The 19,097-nt window shown below is 43.1% G+C and overlaps 1 protein-coding gene across 1 annotated transcript in view; it reads right to left on the bottom strand.

Moving 5' to 3' along the window:
• Window positions 1-8,371, bottom strand: part of LOC127355621 (protein sidekick-1) — a 221,829-nt gene extending 213,458 nt beyond the window's left edge. Inside the window, exon 1 of the mRNA XM_051386674.1 lies at window positions 6,608-8,371. Coding sequence (XP_051242634.1) covers window positions 6,608-6,785 — 178 coding nt within the window. The 5' untranslated portion in view covers window positions 6,786-8,371. The remainder of the gene's footprint in view (window positions 1-6,607) is intronic.
• Window positions 8,372-19,097: the final 10,726 nt, after the last annotated feature.

Below are 19,097 nucleotides of genomic sequence, written 5' to 3'. Positions count from 1 at the left end.
CCAATATTCACTCTTTTAGCTCTGTTTTCTACCAACTGCTGAAAGAAATATCTGGCTCTTTAGCTGCTAAATGCTCCACTATGTTCACCAGCTACTCACTAATGTGTCTGTCAGGTAGAGTACAGTGGGTTTTTAGAGCTTTTTCTATGAAACAAACTGCCTGCTGTGGCCAAAAATGGCAAACAATGAGCTGAAACTCACTATAATGGCACGCACCGTCACACACACACACACAAATTCCGGGGAGAGACCCTTCGCCTGCTGGGGCAAACACACGCGACACTTCTTTGCCATTGGTTGAGGCGCAACTTCGGCGATCAAAGTTCACCAAAGTTGAACTCCATGCAAAGAAAATTAATTAATTTACAAAAGCCGATGGGATCTGCAGATTCAGGTGATGTTGGTTCACTACAAGTGACTTTGTTTGCACTATAATTTAATACATTTTTATTATAAATATATTTATTATATTTAATTAACCTATTCTTGTTGTTGTTACAAATTTACTAGCAATTTATTAATAAATAAAATTTTGTTTACTTTACTTTACTTATTTATTTATATCAGTGGATTCATTTATAAAAAGTTTACAGTAATATTTAAATATTTATTTAAAGTAAATGTATAGAAAATTGTATTTCCATGAAGGTGTATGTGCAGCAGATTGTGGTGTCCCATCTCGACAGTGAATATATCTCTTCTTCAGATTACAACTCCACATAGCCATTCTGCTTTCACAATAGCCAGAAGTCTTATTAAAATAGTGTGTAACCAGCAATAATTTGTACAGTAACAGCTACAAAGTCTTGTTTTGACTCTTAATAAGATCCTTATTTAGCAAATAAAACAAATCATTATAACTGTATTACTGTTGGCCACAGCTGTAGCCCGCAGGCAAGCTGCACAAAACCTGCATGTGGAGGTCCCAATCTTGTTTAATTCAGCGTATCGAGATGTATTTAACATTAAAGCCAAATGTCAGCTGTTCCGCATTACAAAATAAAATGTTGTTTACAGGTTCAGACCAGGAGAGGAGAGGTTTCTTTCTTACAATGGATGCATTGATGTGGTTCCTCTTTGCACTTCACCAAAGCTGCCTTGTCCTCCATTTGCATTTGCTTGTTTTTAGTCACATGGGTGAACATTGGATACAAAAAATTGTGAGTGCCAGTCATTTCCAGAACTTCCACTAGACAAAAAAAAACAAAAAACGAAAATTTTGATATGGCTGGATTGATTTTTTTTTATAAAAATCGTTTTTGGGGGGGAACTGACATAACAAAGTCATCACTTTTATGATTGGATGTCACCCATCCATGTCTAAGACTATATACAAGGCTATACCTAAAAACAGGTGGCCACTAAATTCTGTCCCAAGCGTAACTTTGATGAATGTCTGAGGGGAAGCACTAGAAGCTGACAACATCAATTTAAACTTTTCCTACACTTAAACAACAAACAGAAGTTGTGCAGATGCGTGTGTGTGTGTGTGTGCGTGCGTGCGCATTCACCAATCTTTCTGTTTGTCTGCCAATCTCAATATCTGTCTGTCAGTCTTTTTGCTTTGTGGTGTCTTGCAGTTCAGTCAATCAATAGAGTTCATGTTTTGCAAGCGTTCTGCTTTATTTGGATGTCTCGCTGTAGAACCATCTTGAAAAGTACAAGATAAGCTTTTGTGCCGTACCCACCCCCCAACCCCCCAGCCCCTACTCCTCACACACGTACACACAGTGGATCAATAGCAACCTCCTACCCCTATCTTACATAATAAACACCAAGGCCTAAACAGCAAAACAGCCTTCATTCCACCTGTGTGGCCTGCAGCAATAGATTCTTTAGTCCCTTATGGGGAGACAAGGAGGGAAGAAAGAGAGAGAAAGCAAAAAGACGTGGAACGATACTAATAGAACAAACATAAAAAATGAAGAGCAAAAAGAAAGCAAGACAGAAAGGGATGCATAGGGAGACCACAGTATATCCCATCTGGCTCATATTTCAAAGCTCTGAAAGATGTTTTTGAGGGAAAACTTCTATAAAATGCATCTTTTCACAAAGATAGGAAGCCATTCCGACAGGGTAGAAGTACACACATGTGCACACAAACACACACAAACACAAAGATTTTGGGCAATCAGATATTATAACATTTAATATTTTGTGCCTTGAATTGACCACGGTAACACTGCTGGAGAGGAAAACATGACCAAACTGACCTCTTAAGGACCTACACAACTTACTTGAAAATCATATAAACTGCTGCAAGTTTGTGCATGTACAAGTGAACAAAAGAAGATGGCATAGATGCACTTGCTGGTCTCTACACACACACACACACACACACACTCTCTCTCTTACACACAGGTGATTATTTTCCATTAGGAGACGACTCTTCTCTATATCTGCCACTTCTGCTGTGAGAAGAAAACACTTACGACTGATAGAGGGTTAGCATCAATCTCACACACACACACACACACACACACACACGCACAGAGACATGAAGACACAACCACACACTATGGTATGTAGTCTGCAGTCCTGTCAGACTAAAATCTCTTTCACATAGCAGGTCTGCACACAGAGACAGGTAGACACATACAAACTTTGTCCCTCTCAAACATAAGAGATATGTACACACACACACACACACACACACACACACACACACACACACACACACACACACAGCGAGCCACCGCAAAGTGTCAGGTGGCTGTGGAAGTGTGGTGATTTGTTCCTCCTGACAGACAGGAAATAAGGGAGTCAACCAGGGACCTCACTTCCTCTTAGACCTGACTAACCTGACGTCTATCACACACTCATACTCACACACACGCATTCAAACTGTCTTCTCCTACATTGTTTGCTCTCCTTTTTCTAATACATGCACACACACACACACACACACACACACACACACACACACACACAGACAGCAAAGTGTCTCCTGCAGCCTCTGAAATTCAAACTACTTGAATGTGAGATAAAATTTGTGTCCGTGGGCAAAGAAACAACACGTGTGTAACATTTACAAGCAGTGAATTTACAGTGTAAAATACATCAAAATCCAAAAAGTTGCATAGTAAAGTAACTAAAAGGTGCTATGATACTCCTGGTGACAAACAGCTTTTAATACAAATTTGCTTCAAAACTCTTCTAAAATTATTGTTTTTTTATAAGCTGCAACCTTCAGTGGAAGATAATATAATATCAAGAGTCAGTATCAGAGAAGTGGAAAAGCCACAGTGAGCTTCTGCAGCGTGGACGATGATAATTAGATAGATGAGGCTTCTAATTTACCCTCTCCTCATTACAACACGGTTAAGCAAATTTCCACGTCCACGTTAACTGTTTGACACTGATGAGACAGAAGGACTTTGTGTGTCCATGTGCACATGTGTAAAACTGCATGCTGGTCTATTTGATTTGGGCTTTGACATCACGCTCAGAACTCTTCCAAGCCCACAGCCCACCATCAAAATGTCCTATGAGTGACCTCAATTCACCAAAGCATGCCCAAGTGGTCCAATCAGGATCAAGCTCTGGCTTGGTTGAGCCAATGACATGTGTCATATCAAACCTAATCACACCGATAGATACGCTAAGTGGGTCAGCGTGACAATGTCTTTGCTTGGCTTAGTTGAAGCAGAAAGAAAACTTCCAACTTTATGGTGAGAAACTGAACAGAAGTAGGAGCCCTAATAATTGTGACCTGCCATTTATTTTTTAGACTAGAAACCAGTGCAATGGTTTAACAGCTGGGATGTTCAAGCCACATTTTAATGCAATTACCTTGGGCAAGGTTAGCAATAATGACGACCAGCAGTATTTTTTCATTACACTTTGGCTACTTATAGACCATTATCATTATCCACATTAGCAACTGGGAAAAAATCAATCTCCACCTATTATAGACCTAATGGTCCACATCGGTGTTGTTATGTGAGCCCCTTCTGACTTTGAACATTTTCATGTTTTAATGTCATTCTAAGTATTACATGGTCCTCTGTGATTTGGGTTTCTAAAAATGTTTTGAGGAAAAAAATGCATGGCTGAAACCGGGCTGTATTCAGAAAATCCTGAGGAGTTGGCAAGGTTTGCATCGTACAACAGCAATAATAAAAATGTAAAAAAGCATCCTGGACTCTCTCTGTTAGCAATATAGAATATAATTTACATTTTGAAATACACTGAATGTGACCCATGCCTGACTTCAGTTAGAATATAAAGTCTGGGGTGAGGCTCTGTCTGTATCCATGCTGGAAATATGAATCAGTCAAACAGCTGTGGAGCAGAACCCACTCAGTGACAGGGAGGCAGTGGGGGGCTGAGGGATAAGTTATGAATAAAGAAGGGAGGGTGGAGAGGTGAGCAGATGAGAGGTGGTGGAAACGGGGGGAGGAAGAGGAGGAGAGAGACAGTAAAATGCTGCCGTCACTTAAACTCTAAAATGAAAGATCGATGAGCTTATTTAAATGTGCTCCCAGAGACGAGAGTTGGCTCATATAAAGCCTTGCATTTATGGGGAGGGGTGTGGGCATCGATTGACTGAGAGAAAGACGGGAGAGTGGAAAAAGGAAGAGGGACCGGGGGGGTGGGGGGGGACGCAGGGAGAGATCAGGAGGATCAACCTTGGCTCATGAATTTCATCCTTTTCCTCCTAAAATAAAACGTCCTAATAAATGCTGGGGATAGAGGGGTCGGAACCTGGAAAATCTACAGCCTTCGATTGGCCGCCTGGCACAGCTTATCAGATCAATAACCTCCACCTCCACCACCACCAGCCCCGTCCCACCTCACCCACCCACCCATCACACACGCATATACAAACACAACCCCCCGCCAGCCATCCCGAGGTATAGACATCTTGCAGAGCCAGGGTACCCCCGCCATGAGCCAAGACAGCTGGAAGGGGTTTGGTGTGTGTGAGGGTGGGAGGGTGGGTGGAGGGGGGGTAACTTGGGTGCTGGTGCTGAGACCTTGACATTAGAAGGAGGACGGAAGGAGCTGACTCTGCAGCCACACCATCTCTCCGTCTCCCACCTCTCCTCCTCAACACCTAGGAGGGAGGGAGGGCGGGAGGTGGAGGGAGAGTGTGACAACTGGGAAAAGGAGGGAGAGAGGAGAGCAACTTTTGACACACACAGAGGTGTTGTCATACCGTCATCATCGATTGAACTGCAGGCACAGCTTTCTGAGTGACAAGCACGGCGCACCGCATTCCCTCTATAACCCCCACACACATACACACACACACACACACACTCCATTTTTTATCCTCACCCCCATTCCCTGTCACTCCCCTCTCCCTATGCTCCTTCTCCTCTTCGCCACACTGCTTCCTCCTGACTCTCTCTCTCTCTCTCCCTCCTCTACCTGTGCTCCTTCCTTCCCACTCACGCAAGCACTTTCCTGCACTTGAATGGCACGCACTTTCTCCTTGCGCTCACAAATAGCTCACCCCCCCCCCCCACCTCTAACAGACACACATACATACATATATATATATGTGCACAGACATTCCTAAGACCCCCTCCTCCACATAACCCCTAAAGTCTCAGCCTCACATTCTGCCCGCCACGCCATCTGTGACCCAGAGAAACTGTGAGCCGACACCAGCCTGACCTTTTCTGTGCTTTTGTTTTGCTACTCCGACATGATCCCGCGAGGAACATGCACACATACAAAGACACACAAAAGATATCCTCATTTTTCTCTCCATTATTATTACTATAGATCAAAAAGAGGTGCGGGGAGGGGGGGGACAAAAAGCACGTAAATGTATGCAACATGGCAACGCACCATTTTGACAAACAGCTTTGGACAGGAATCAATATCCCATCATATTCATCTTCTTTCCTGTTGCTGTATTCAACAATTACTCCACACAGGAGCCCTCTGCAGCCACAAGTCACACACTAATCTGGACACCTGCCAGCACAGCAGGGTCAACACCGGACTAATTGGAGCCAACTTAAATTAATGCACTATAGTGTGTGTGTGTGTGTGTGTGTGTGTGTGTGTGTGTGCATTTGCGCCAAATCAAGAGCTGTAGTTAAGCAGGTCATTGACTAAGAGGGGGATTATTGTTGCTTGGAAAGTGTAACAGCCCCCCTCCCTCCCTCCCCAATCCACATCCTCAATACCCTAATCCTACAATCATCATAATAATATCAGTAATGTACACATGCCCCCTTATCTGCCTCTCTCACACAAACAATCAACCTGACTTAATGTACAAAAAACATTGTATGTTGGCCTAATATATAAAAAAAACAACCCCCCCTCTATTCCCCCTCCTGCAGGGGACACAGACACATCCCAAATAATTGGCAAACTGCTATCCTGGTCTAATAAATCACAGCCTTGTTTCCAGTTTAAGAGTCATCATCTCACTTTTCCCTTGTTCACCATGGTCCCAGTGACAAATGAGTCTGTCACTAAGTATTTTCAGACTATACACTTGCCCACGTATAGCCTTTGAACCCCTACAGTATGAATGGATCCCTCCACCCCCCCAAAAAAAAAAAGAAAATAGAAATAGAAATAATCTTTAAGTATTTAAGCTGATATTTGAATCCAGGACTCCTGGGAGTGAAGCTCTTACCTTGGCCGTGCAACATGTGGCAGCTGCAGCCGAGAAGGAGCAGGAGAAAAAGATGCGGACACCGGCTCCCACTCCGGGTCACCCATGCTCCCATCATCTTCCGCCGTCTCCCTGCTGGTGCGGGTCCCTCCACACGCTCCGGAGACCCCTCAAAGTAGCAAATTCCCGGTTTCTTCATGCAGGGAGGGAGGGTGGGAGGGGGGGGACACCAAACAGTGCCCTGCGTCCGCTTGTGCTTGTGCTGCTGCAACTCTCTCCGCCCTGCGCACGAATGGGAAGAAGTCCGAGCGGAGATGAGATGAGCACCGGCACCTCCGCGCTTTTTTCCCCCCCCCTCACCAACCACCAACCAAACACCAACAACCACCTCAGTGAAGCGAAGATCCGAGAAGCTCCGTGGAGTTCACCGCTGTCACTGCCGACAAAGCTCCCCGCTCTCCCACTTCCAACCTCCGGTGTCCAAAAACTCAGCAGGCAGCGAGCGAGAGAGGAAAGGAGGGAGAGAAGTGGGGAGGAGGAGGAGGAGGAGGAGGAGGAGGTCGCCTCAACCAACAGAGACTTTCCCTCTCTCACTGGTCTGGCACTGTACTCTCTGTCTCCGTCCTGCGATGCCTCATTTTCATTTTGGATTGATCCGAGCGAGGAATTAATACATTTGAGTGTGTTTGAGACTTATCGGCTTTATTTCCCCTGCTATCGACCTCAAATCCGCGCTTGTTTTTTTATGTCTTCACCGGGGATTTGTCCCGCGGATCATTTCGCTGTTTGGTCAATTGGTCGTATTAAAAACACGTAAATCATCATCCATGCAAAAGCTTTGCCGGTATATAGACACATATGTGTGTGTGTGTGTGTGTGTGTGTGTGTGTGTGTGTGTGTGTGTGTGTGTGTGTAAAAAAAAAAATCAATCCAGTAATTGATTCTGTGAGCAATCCCCTTTGGTTTCGACTGCAAACACAACTGGACAGTCTTTTTTTTTTTCCCAAGTGTGGTGATGGAGATGCTGTGATCTTATAAATTAAGATATCCCGATTAACTGATTAACTGTTAACCCCCAGAAGTCGTCGCGGGTCGAGACGGTCCGCCACTCTCCCAGAACGGGACTCTCTCCTCGGATACCGGATAGCAGCCTCAACTTGCCCGTAAATGCGCCGCGCGTCTCGGATTACACGGGCGGAGAACAAAAAATGACCCAACAGGTTAGATTAAAACAAAAACAAAAAAGGAGAAAATAAATAAACGCATCACAAGTTTTCCCAGCAACAATTGAGGGTTTGTTTTTTCTTTTTTCTTCCGTCCTTAAATGCACATTACACCCAGAGGAGTTATAAGGTAAACACCACCAGGGCTTTAAAAGTAACAGTCGGGGGGTTTTTTGAAGTGGGGGGGCAACAGCCGTTAAATAGACGTTGGCGTTACTCTCGTTGCTGCTGCTGCGACACTCGAGTCCGTTTCTTTTTTTTTTAAATTCCAGTCTTCAACGGTCAACGGTCCCAGTCCGCCCGCGAAGGAAAACGGTTACTTCAACATCGTTGTCCGTTCAAACTCACGGGAGTTTTTTTTTTTGTCCACAGTTAAGCGACGTTTTTTAGCCCCGTCTCAAAGCACCCTGTTGAGGCTTGTGGTGGTGGTTGGGGGGGGAGCCGACTGAGGCGATGCGTCTCCCAACAACCGAACACCTGCCACCCTCCTCGACACAGACTTGGGGAGAGAGAGAGCGACAGAGAGAGAGAGAGAGAGAGAGAGAGAGAGAGGCTGTTGTTTAGCCTTATTCAAGCAGCTACTGAGTCTTTTTGTGAAAGCAAACAGTATTTATGGGTTTAAAGTCACTTTTTCCACTCATATTCCCCCATTTTCTTGCTCACACTCTCCGTTAATCTCTCCCTCGGTCTATTGTATCCACCCCCCCCCCCCCGAAACTCAAAAAACTAAAACTTCCATTCACTATCATCCGTTGTCGCTGATTGGTCGAGCCGAATGCTCCCGCTGTTCCTATTGGACAGACCGAACCAGGGGGCGGGCAGCAGTGCCGGCACTGAGAGCGTGGTGGACGGCGCCCCCAACCCCCCCCCCCCCAAACACAGACAAGCGTGTCCGGATGGAGGGAAGTTTTTTCTCTCATCCTCCATCTATACTATTAAAGGTCCAGTGTGGAGAATATATTAGGATCTTTTTGGTAGAAACTGAATATAATATTAACAGGTATGTTTTCTTTAGTGTAGAGTAGACTATGAGAAGAGTTGGGCTTTAGTTCCTTTCGAATAAGCCATTTTTCACCTTGCTTACTTTAAAGAAATTTGACTATATATAATTTTACTTGAGGAGGAACTCTGGGAAGCACCGCTGGTGGTCCTGCTACACACACAAGCACTTGCTTCATTACAAAATAACTGCCTGGAGCTATATCTTAGTACTAGTGATAACCTAGTTTCTTCCATGGTGAGGGTCATTAAATGGCGCATTAATATTAAAGCCTACAACACGGTGACCTTATCTTTTATTGCCTCAATAAATCCTCAGAGGCAGACTTTCCATCCCCTGAGTGGCCAAATAGTCTCCCCACGCCGTCTAGCTGTCCCCAACACATTCTCCTCAAGCACCTTCACCTCAGTTCATCCATTTATCTTTCCATCCAGGCTCATTTGGCAATTGGCTTCCAACTTTCTGTTTCCAGTAAAGTGGCTATGATGCTACTTGGAGTTTCCATGAAACAGTTCTGCTGCTCAGTCTTCAGTGCCAAACCTCAGAGGTTGCTCTGGATTCCACATTAAAACCCCAAAATCCCCATCTTTTGGTTCGTAATTGCTATCAGAACTAAATAATTTATACAGAAGGGCGGCAAGCGGTTGAACATAAGGAATGCAGATGCCCCATTTGAATCATATGCTGTAGTCTTGCCAGTCACAAGGACCCATATTTATCCAACTGCTTAAATAGACATATTGGACTGAAGTCCAGAACAAAAGTAAAGATCCTCCACTTTTACTCCTATTCATTAACGTAAGAAGATTCTAGATGACTGTAGTACAGAAAAAGAGGTGATCACACACCTTTTGACACAATGTCCTGCACTAAGTGTACACAATTGGTCATGACAAATTAAAAAAATACCTTTTTGAAGCAATATGAGTAATTCAGGGGGTAGTTTTGGCTATTTATATTTGATTTGAACATTTCACTCTACTTCCTATTCGTACCTACGGTATATTACATATGTTAATTACAGACCGAAAAAAAAATCATTTTAAATATTTTGTTTTGCAGAATAACATCACTGAGAGATTTTCATAAGTGAACCAACTATATGGCAGATGCAGGGTGAATCCTTGTCTCCAACTGGCTATTCCTGCTCCGATCATACATGTGATTAAGCATGTGATCACTTTAAAACTACTCTTGAAGATACACTGTGTTGTAGTAGAAGTAAGCCGCTCGGTAACTGCCTTATTCTTAACACAGAACTTTTTACTCCTAAATTGGTTCTTTTTAGAGCATAGTTTGATCAATACAGGCCCTGATCGCCACCCAGCTGAGCACCTGTTGGAGAGATTAGAGCCACAGTGTTCTCCAACGTCATCATCATCAAAACTCTAAATAAGGAAACATCTTTTGGAAAAAATGTTGTTTTAGAGACAGCTTGTGGTGACTCAACACCTTAACTTTATGTTGGCTTTGTCACTCATGCATATTTCTGTCACAAATCTAACAGACAGTGGCACCAGCAAGGCTTTTAATTGCTTCATACATGTCAGCCAGACTGCACAATACAAAAACTCCTGCACCAACTCGCCTGTCAAACTCTGCATTTCCTCTGAGATTCCTTTTCCTACCGGGTGCTGAAAATTCAACCACCGCACAACCTGGCTGACCTGTTCCACCCTCTCTGCCCACCCGGTGGTCTTTGCACCCCCAGTCACCCATCTCCACTATCTCCTCACCTAGCAAGCAGCAACGTGTTTGGAGACAGTGAGAAGACCGCTTCCTTAACTTTGGACATCTGGCAGTTGCTATGATACCATCACCATTTTTACTTGCTTTGCTTGCTCAAACACAACTATGCCTTTTGTCTCTTTTGAGAGAGTAACTTTCATTTTTAACCATGTTTTTTTTTTTCTTTTACAGCTTTCTGTCCCACTTTGTAGGATGCCCTTGAGTTTGAGCAAAGTATTTTTGAAATGGAATATATTACCATGCTCTAAATACACTGATGCCTGTGGTCACCTCTGACCTCCGTTTTAACTTTATTATGACTGTTTCTGACTTGTTTTTAATGAAGCTGTGTCATTTACTTTCCTCCAGTCTGATCATGGATTACAGTAATGTCATGTGAATGAATGTAAGTAGCATTTTTACACATTTAGCTGCAGGAGAAAATATTCTACAGAGCTGACCCGAATCATAACTTGAAAAAAGGCTGGGAAATTCATAAAGGAACATGTTCAAGGTAATGAGTTGTCCATATTTTGCCCCCTGGTGTATGAAGCTAGATTTTATTTGATAAAATCCAGTAAAAGTAATGATTTGGATGGAACGTTTTAAAGTTCTGTTCAGTTATTCATAGAAGAAGATATTGCCCAATAAGTATTTACAACTCACCCAATGCTAAAAGCTACAGAACCACAGCTTACTGTTAAACTGCTTGGGTTAACTCTAGTGATAATTAATATGATATTTTAGGGTGACCAAGACACATGTGCCCAATCTTATAGATGACAGAGAGATTCATATATAAGAGTGGGTATGTGTTTTCACTGAATATTCGCCATATTCATTGTTTTAAAGCAGAAATACACTTTAAATTCATCTATATAATGTGTATGTAATGTGTATTTGTATAGAGACAAGTAGACAGCATAGACAAATGCCACATACCCCAACATTCAGAGGCTTAGCTAGTTTGCAACACCCAGTCTTTGGCCTTTATAAAAATACACAACTAAATAGGAAAACACACACAGAACGACACAAAACATTTCAATTAAAACACCATAAAACCTTCATCATTCACAGAAAATATACTGAAGTGGTGAATACTTAATATAGTTCTTGAAAACATGACTGTGGTGAGATGTTATCAGGTCCTTATCCACACTTTTAAATTGGATATTATCTGAAGAGGCTTCATTGCTGTAGAAGCTGTGATCAAGAAGTTTCTAATAACTAAAATGTGAAAAGATCATTTCAGTTCATGAAAGTAAACAATCTTTTGAGTCTCAGTAAGTGACAAATTATATTCTATAGCTGAGATATATATGACCACATACAACCACTCATTATCACGCTAAGGAAGCGATATGTTGCCTAAGTCAAGATTGAACCTCCACACAAACACCTGAAAGACAAAATCCTTGCTGTTCATACCCATAGTCCTTAAGAAGAACTCATGATAGTCAAATAAATCCCAACAAATGTCCACAAAATGTTTTGAAATGAAATCCACAGCAGCTTGGAATCATCAAGCATTAATTTTGCACAACATTATTGGGTTCATTTTGTAATGTGTCCAGTTCTTATTAGTCATTCAAGTCTATATATTTCCCCTTCTGTTTCAAAATATGCCAGCAGACACACACACACACACACACACACACACACACACACACACACACACACACACACACGCACACACACACACACACAGTGGGGGTGGGTTATCTGGTTCCAATACACAGACTGACTGAGTGCTCACAGGTTCTAAATCTGAAGCCAATTTAGCTTCCAATTACCTGTGTATCCAGTACAATTACCACTGCATTTTCTGCCCTCAATCCATCTATTGCTCGCTATCACCAAAGCATCCTGTTATGGCTTCTCACCCACAGAGAGACACATATAATCAGAAAAACACACACACACATTTGCACACACAATATGGACATCTAGCTCAATGCTAGCTAGATCTGCTCAACAAACAACTCTCTCTCCCTCTCTCTCTGTACTCTCATCCACCCTCTCTCAAGCCAACACACACGCGCGCACACACACACACACACACACACACACACACACACACACAGTCCTCCCACTCTCTCTTCAACACACAGTGCAGCGACGAGATGACCTCCGCAGAGGGCTCTATGATCGGGCTGAACGATGACACCAATCTCTGTTATTCTCTGGGAGGCAAACATTGGGACTGTCCCCTGTCTCTTTAACACCTGTTTGATTAGGCTAATGCCTTCTGTCCCGGCAATCAACACAGTAGTGCATGCTCACACACAACCACAAGCGCATGCACTCACATACAAGCACATGCAGAGCTAATGAGCAGCTTCCTGCAGCTCGAGCTGTCATCGTGGTGGAGGAAGATAATGTCAATATTAACTGACCTGTCACAGCAGTGAAGTGCTGGGCGGATACACACAATGGGAAAGTGGTTGCAGACAGAGAGAGACAGAGATTTGAAAGCATAGCTGTGGGACATTGACTAACAGCATCAATTGCTTATTCTTGTTGCTTTTAAAACTCTTGTTCCCATCAGCGCAACGGCTGTTTTTTTGTAAACTGCTCTTTCACCATCATGTAATTGCCGCAGGCAGCTGGATATGAATCAAGCTTCGACACAGCCTGTGTGCCACACCTAGTCAGAGTGCAAAGTCTCCATTTATGTCACAGACATCCTCTGCTCTGTATAGAAACATAAAGGGACAATATGATGGCCTTTGTGTTGAGGCTTTGGCTGTTGACATAATGTGATGTCAAGGCTGTATTACAGTATGTCCACCACATGCTTGCATCCATTTGTGCAGAGAAATGATTTTGTCTATTCCACAACCTCTTTATCTTGCTTCTCTTGTTTGTGAGAAAAATAATTACAGAGAAAGACACAGCATTAAAAGCTAATAAACTGAGTGAATAGAAGTATACTTTTCTAATCGAACACACTTACAATGGCTTCATTGGATGGTTTGTGAGTCTATCTTTGTGTGTGTGTGTGTGTGTGTGTGTGTGTGTGTGTGTGTGTGTGTGTGTGTGTGTGTGTGTGTGCATGCAACTGTGTGGTTTATTGTTTAGTTTCATTGTAGCCCAGGGTGACACTGCATTCTTGCATTACAGGCAGATGGAAACTTGATCCCCCAAAACCAGTGGCTCCACCTGTTATCCAAGCTATCTCCTGGGGCAAAAAGAGAGGCTGAGGGTGCACAGAGAAGAAAGAACAGGAATGAGGGTGAGCTGAGGGTAGCAGGAAGCCTTTCATGTGAAAAAACGGAGCGGGTAAGGAAATGAAGAGGGAATTGTGAGGAGTTAGGTCACACCTGTAGCGGACTCAAAGAGACAGGGAGGGATGTGGGGATAAGTGTAACACACTGGGAGAAAAGGAGGATCGCTATGGAGAGGGATCACTTTTTAGTGAGTGAAGCAGATAGAAAGGGGTGTGAAAATCACAGTCTAAGCTTTCAGGGCTCTTTTATGAAAGGAGACTGAAGAAAAGTAAGTGAGAAAGCGGAGAGAGTGAAGCTATTGAAGTAAGAAAAGGGAAAATATAACCAATGATTTCAGGGTCATTGTATGGAATGGACAGAGAGGGTGCAGAGAGAAACACGCCTCAAGCCTCAAGCTGTGTGCTAGTGCATGAGTCTGTGGGCCTATGATTTTTTTGTTTGTTTTACTTCCTTTGTGTATGTGTATGCTTGATCTCTTAGCTCCTGCCGCGTGTCATCCCTGCAGCAACAAAGCGGACAGTTAATCTGGAGCTCCGCCTCGTCTCACGCTGGCCAGCTCCTCATGCGTCCGGCCTGACTGCAGGGCCTCGCAACTGGAATCAGAGAACTGCAGTGCGGACTTGTGGGATGGCACTCTGAAGCTCTTCCCCAGGCACCTGTAATCACATACACGTATCCAGTATCACACTGTGGAGGAGGAGGAGACAGGGTACACTCATGAGCCACACATAAAAGGAAAGCAAACACAAGAGGAACACACAACAGGACTCAAACTGCTCAAAATATAACAGGAGAATCTGCAAAAACATAAACAACCACTTAATTAGTATTTCTGTGCATGCCTCTACTTGCACAAATAGGCCTGTAAGAGCATGCGTTCCTACAGACAAGGGGACGCCCAAAGGCACTCACTCCCGGCCCTTCCAGTCTACATGGTGTGGATGGTGTTACAGAGATCTCAGAGAAAAGTGATACCATGCCCTGAGGGAAACACACCATGAGCTTTAATTTTCCTCTTTTCCATCCCGCCTCTCTCTACCTCGCTGCCCTTTACTTGTCCTCCTCCACGCTCACTTCTTTTCTTACTTTCAACCAATTCCATCTTTCCGCCATATATAAAATATCTTTTCCCTGTGGGGATGACAAACTCTTCATTTTTTCCCCTTATATGGCTTCTCTTCAGGGTGCCCAGATAGCTCAGCTGGTAGAGCTGGGCTGAGTCCTTGCTGCAGTGGCCCACGGTTCGAATCAGTGCTGTGTGTCATCCCCCCTCTCTCACCCCTTTTCTGTCTTTCTTCAAAATAAAATATATATATGTGTGTGTCTTCTCTTCCATTCTTGCTCAACCCCTCAAGTTAGAAGAATATAACATTATCATTAAAAGCAGCATTATATATGGCATACTATCATACCACATAATATGTGAGGTGTAAAAACCGATGAGTGTAAACATGAAGGTGTTCTATCAGTGATTTAAAAATACCGTTCCTGACTTTATCCTCTCTGTAGGGTGCTTGGATTGCTGAAAAATACACATCAAAAAAACACCTTGGAATAGAAACACAATTCAACGTGACAAAGACCCATTTCTAAGTGGCACATAAAAATGACTGAAGTAAGGCAAAATGTCTTCTTGTGTTAGGAATTAATTCTTCACAATTGAAGAGGAGAAGTTGGGAAAACTTTTTCTAAGGTCAGATCAGCACAGCTTGGTTGTTTTTGTTTCACACACACACACACACACACACACACACACACACACACACACACACACACACACACACACACACACTCAAAAGGGATTCAGAACAGAGATAACCAGGATCAGACAGAAGTTCCTCAGCATACTGACCTTTAATAGCTGATCAAGGCCCATCAGTTTCACAGCTATTAATTTGCTTAGTGTTAATTACTGGGCAGGGCAGGCTTTCGTTAGAATGGATCATTATATTGCTTAATTTTTGTTTGGCTCCATTCGATATGCTGCTGCACAAATTGCAGCTCTGAAACACTTCAGTATCAAGTATACAACTAATCAATATGTATACTTGAATAACAAAGGCTTTTCACATATATATATATATTTATAACTGAGACAGAAAATAGACAGTAATCACACAACGGTGAAAATGTGGTTTCAACATGTTAGAGAGTTTCAGAGGCGCTGATAGGCATATTTTGTTAGGTGTAGGCTTGATAGGCATATGTCTCCTAGTTTCCAGTGTTAAAGCCTAACACAGTACTGTGTGTGGGGGGGGGAAGAGAGAGAGAGAGAGAGAGAGAGAGACAGAGAGAGAGAAATGTATGTACTGTTTTTTACTGTCATGCATGAATGAATGACTTCAGGGTTACACCACCTACACCAACTGACACACACACACATTTACACTGAACACGCATGCACCTGGCTGAGCTGGTCACTGGTGCATGTACACCCCTGACATGCTTTCTACATGCACATCTGTCACATACGCATATCACAGCACCTTACCCCCCACCCAGACATAGACACACACACACACACACACACACACACACACACATCGCCTGCTTCTGCCCTCCATGTGTCTCCTACTCTTCTGCTGAAACACACACATGCTGCCTTCAGTGCAGCTGTCAGACAAAAATCTACTGGGAGTTTAGCACATGTCAAAGACTCAACAAAGTGAACAATACAGATCAACAAGTCAAGAAACAGTTTTCTGTTATATTCAAGCTGCCAATACATAGCGCATGCAGATTGATAATATCTCAAGGTGGTTGTGTGATATTCACTGTATAGCATTAATAACACCTGGTGTTTGAACAAACATGATCTATGAACTGTACAAAACCATTACAATTTCTTATTCTTTACCAAAAGTCCTTGAATGCACAACAAGTTTTTTTTTTTTTTTTTTTGTATCTATCGCGTTTTGCTGCACGCAGAGATAAGAGCTGCATGGGACCTTGAAGGCAGAAACAACAAAGGCAAAGAATGGAGAGGAGAGTGACACATGGCTGCTATTCTAAAGATGTGCATGCATGAGGCAAAGCTCTGTGAGACTCTTAAGAAAAAGGGAGAAAGTTACAAGGTGAGAATTACTTATTCTCTTATCTCATCTATCGCTGGTCTCCCTTTGGACCACAGAGCCACACTGCCCCCCTCAGGTCAGTCAATCTGAATGTCTGGAGTTTTAAAATTCTGGCTCCACAGAAAGAGAGAACATGTGCGTGTGCTCTTATACTCATTATTTGGGGCCAAAATTGTTAATACCATCACATTTTGGGAAATGTCAGCAAGTATGTTTGTGTGTGTGTGTGTGTGTGGGTGTGTGTGTGTGTGTGTGTGTGTGTTGGGTTACCACCGAGCAGCCAGGTCACATGAACCAATCAGAGCCCCTAACTCAACGAATGCCCTGACCCTGAAAGATCACCATGCGTGGGATGGCTAGCTGACAGCTGAAGTGGATTTCCCACGCAACCACAAGCTTTATCACACAGACACACACACATTAGTGCTCACACATATGCAGAAATACACACATCCAAATTAGCTGCCAACCACCACTGAACACCTGCCCTCTCACCCAGGAGGAGATTGGATTGGTTTTGGTTTTCACAAGCATTTAGGTTTTTACGTGCAGCTGTAGAGTGGCACAAGTGCGAGCCTCTGTGTGTGCTGGTGTGTGTTGGTGTGCATGTGTGTGCGTGAGTGGTCTCAGCTGCATTGGTTGAGAATCAATTTAATTGAAAACACTTTATCTCACCATACATCATTCTCTCCCTTTTACCCTTCTTATAACTTGCTTTTGCATTCAACATGTCTCTCTCAGGTTACAGGCTAATCTTCAAACGCCGAGGAACAAAGATCCAGCTGGTTTTCATTCTAGCCGTCCAATCAGGGACTCATTTGCACCGAAGATGTACTTAAATTGTTAGTAGAGGAGGAAACAAAGAGAGATGTGGAACTAGAGGACCAGCAGCTCCTTTAAGTGTTCGCTAAACCTCAACGTGTTCACTTCCTCTCAGCACAATCCATGCACTCATTATAGATGCTGTTACCATTGCACTATTGGTCATTTTCACAGCACATTTTGACTTGCTACAGAAAGAAAAACACAGGTGTAAACAATGAAATTAATGGCTAAATTCTGTTTAGCTGCTTCAGTTTCAGGGTGCTAGATGACAAATGTTGAAATGTCTGCGGTGGAAAATGGCCTATTGCTCTTTCACAACATGTCTTTTTGTGCATTACCGCATCCTCTGTGATTTGTTGTGTGTAACCAAAGGCACAAAACAACAGTACGTATGAAAGCAGAGGAGATAAATATTTTAAAAGTTGACAGTAAAGCATGCATGTTGTCTTGATTGGAGCTCTGCAGAAAATGAACAACTGTGTTTTCACTGACTGCATACAAGAAGAAGAAATCTGGGCTTATCCTTATGAGAACACTGTCCACACAAGAACAACGTGACCATAACTTTCTACACAAAGCCAAGACTATTGACTTGACAGCTGAATCTGCTCCAATACTGACCTTATTAAGTGAGCTGGGAAACGTGGCCGATGCATGTCAAATACAGTATATAGCTATAGCAATGCCATTATAGAATTACATTTCTGCAAGTCATGATCGGCCACAGATTCAGTTTTTAATGTCACAGCAGTCCCTGGTCTCATGTTACCTTAAATCAGGGGTTTTCAAAGTCTGAGACTTTGGGCCTCCCCTCAGACAAAGCTTTGAAAACGGCGCCCCCTTACCCCCCTTGATTTACTCGCTTAGTTTAGCTCAATTCCTGAATGCCTATGGGATCAGGATTATGTTATTTGAACAAATAGACACTCAACAATTGAGCCTAGATAGCCTAATAATTGTGTTTGACATAACTTCAGACTATAACAAATACACTGAAAAAGGTCTTACCTCTTTCTGACTCTGAGAAAGTGGGATAAACTGTACAATTACCCCATACCACTTCCATTCACTGGTCCCCTGCTGAAGCTGTGTGGAGTGTGTGGCCTCCCCAGGGGGGCCTGCCTCCCACTTTGAAAACCTCTGCCTTAAATGAAAACAATTCCTATGAGTTGTGCTCAGTGCGGATTTTACAGATTTTAAATTTGGGAAAAAGAGAGCACTTGTATTGGATTGTTACTCTGTATAGACAGATACTCAGAGTTCAAGAATCACAATCGGTATTTTGAAAGAAAAAGTTTGATCGATGCATCCCCTAACTCAAGAGAGGAGGGAGTGACAACAACATCGACTTTAGAAGATAGACAGAAAAAACCTACATAAAGGGCTTACATCAAGCCAGGAGTCGGCTTAAATGTGTACCAGTTAAAC

This window comes from Dicentrarchus labrax, unplaced genomic scaffold (genome assembly GCF_905237075.1).
Source record: "Dicentrarchus labrax unplaced genomic scaffold, dlabrax2021, whole genome shotgun sequence".
In the NCBI taxonomy this organism is placed as follows: Eukaryota; Metazoa; Chordata; class Actinopteri; family Moronidae; genus Dicentrarchus; species Dicentrarchus labrax.
The sequence above is the reverse complement of the archived record's forward strand: the minus strand, read 5'-3'. Positions and strand labels throughout refer to the sequence as shown.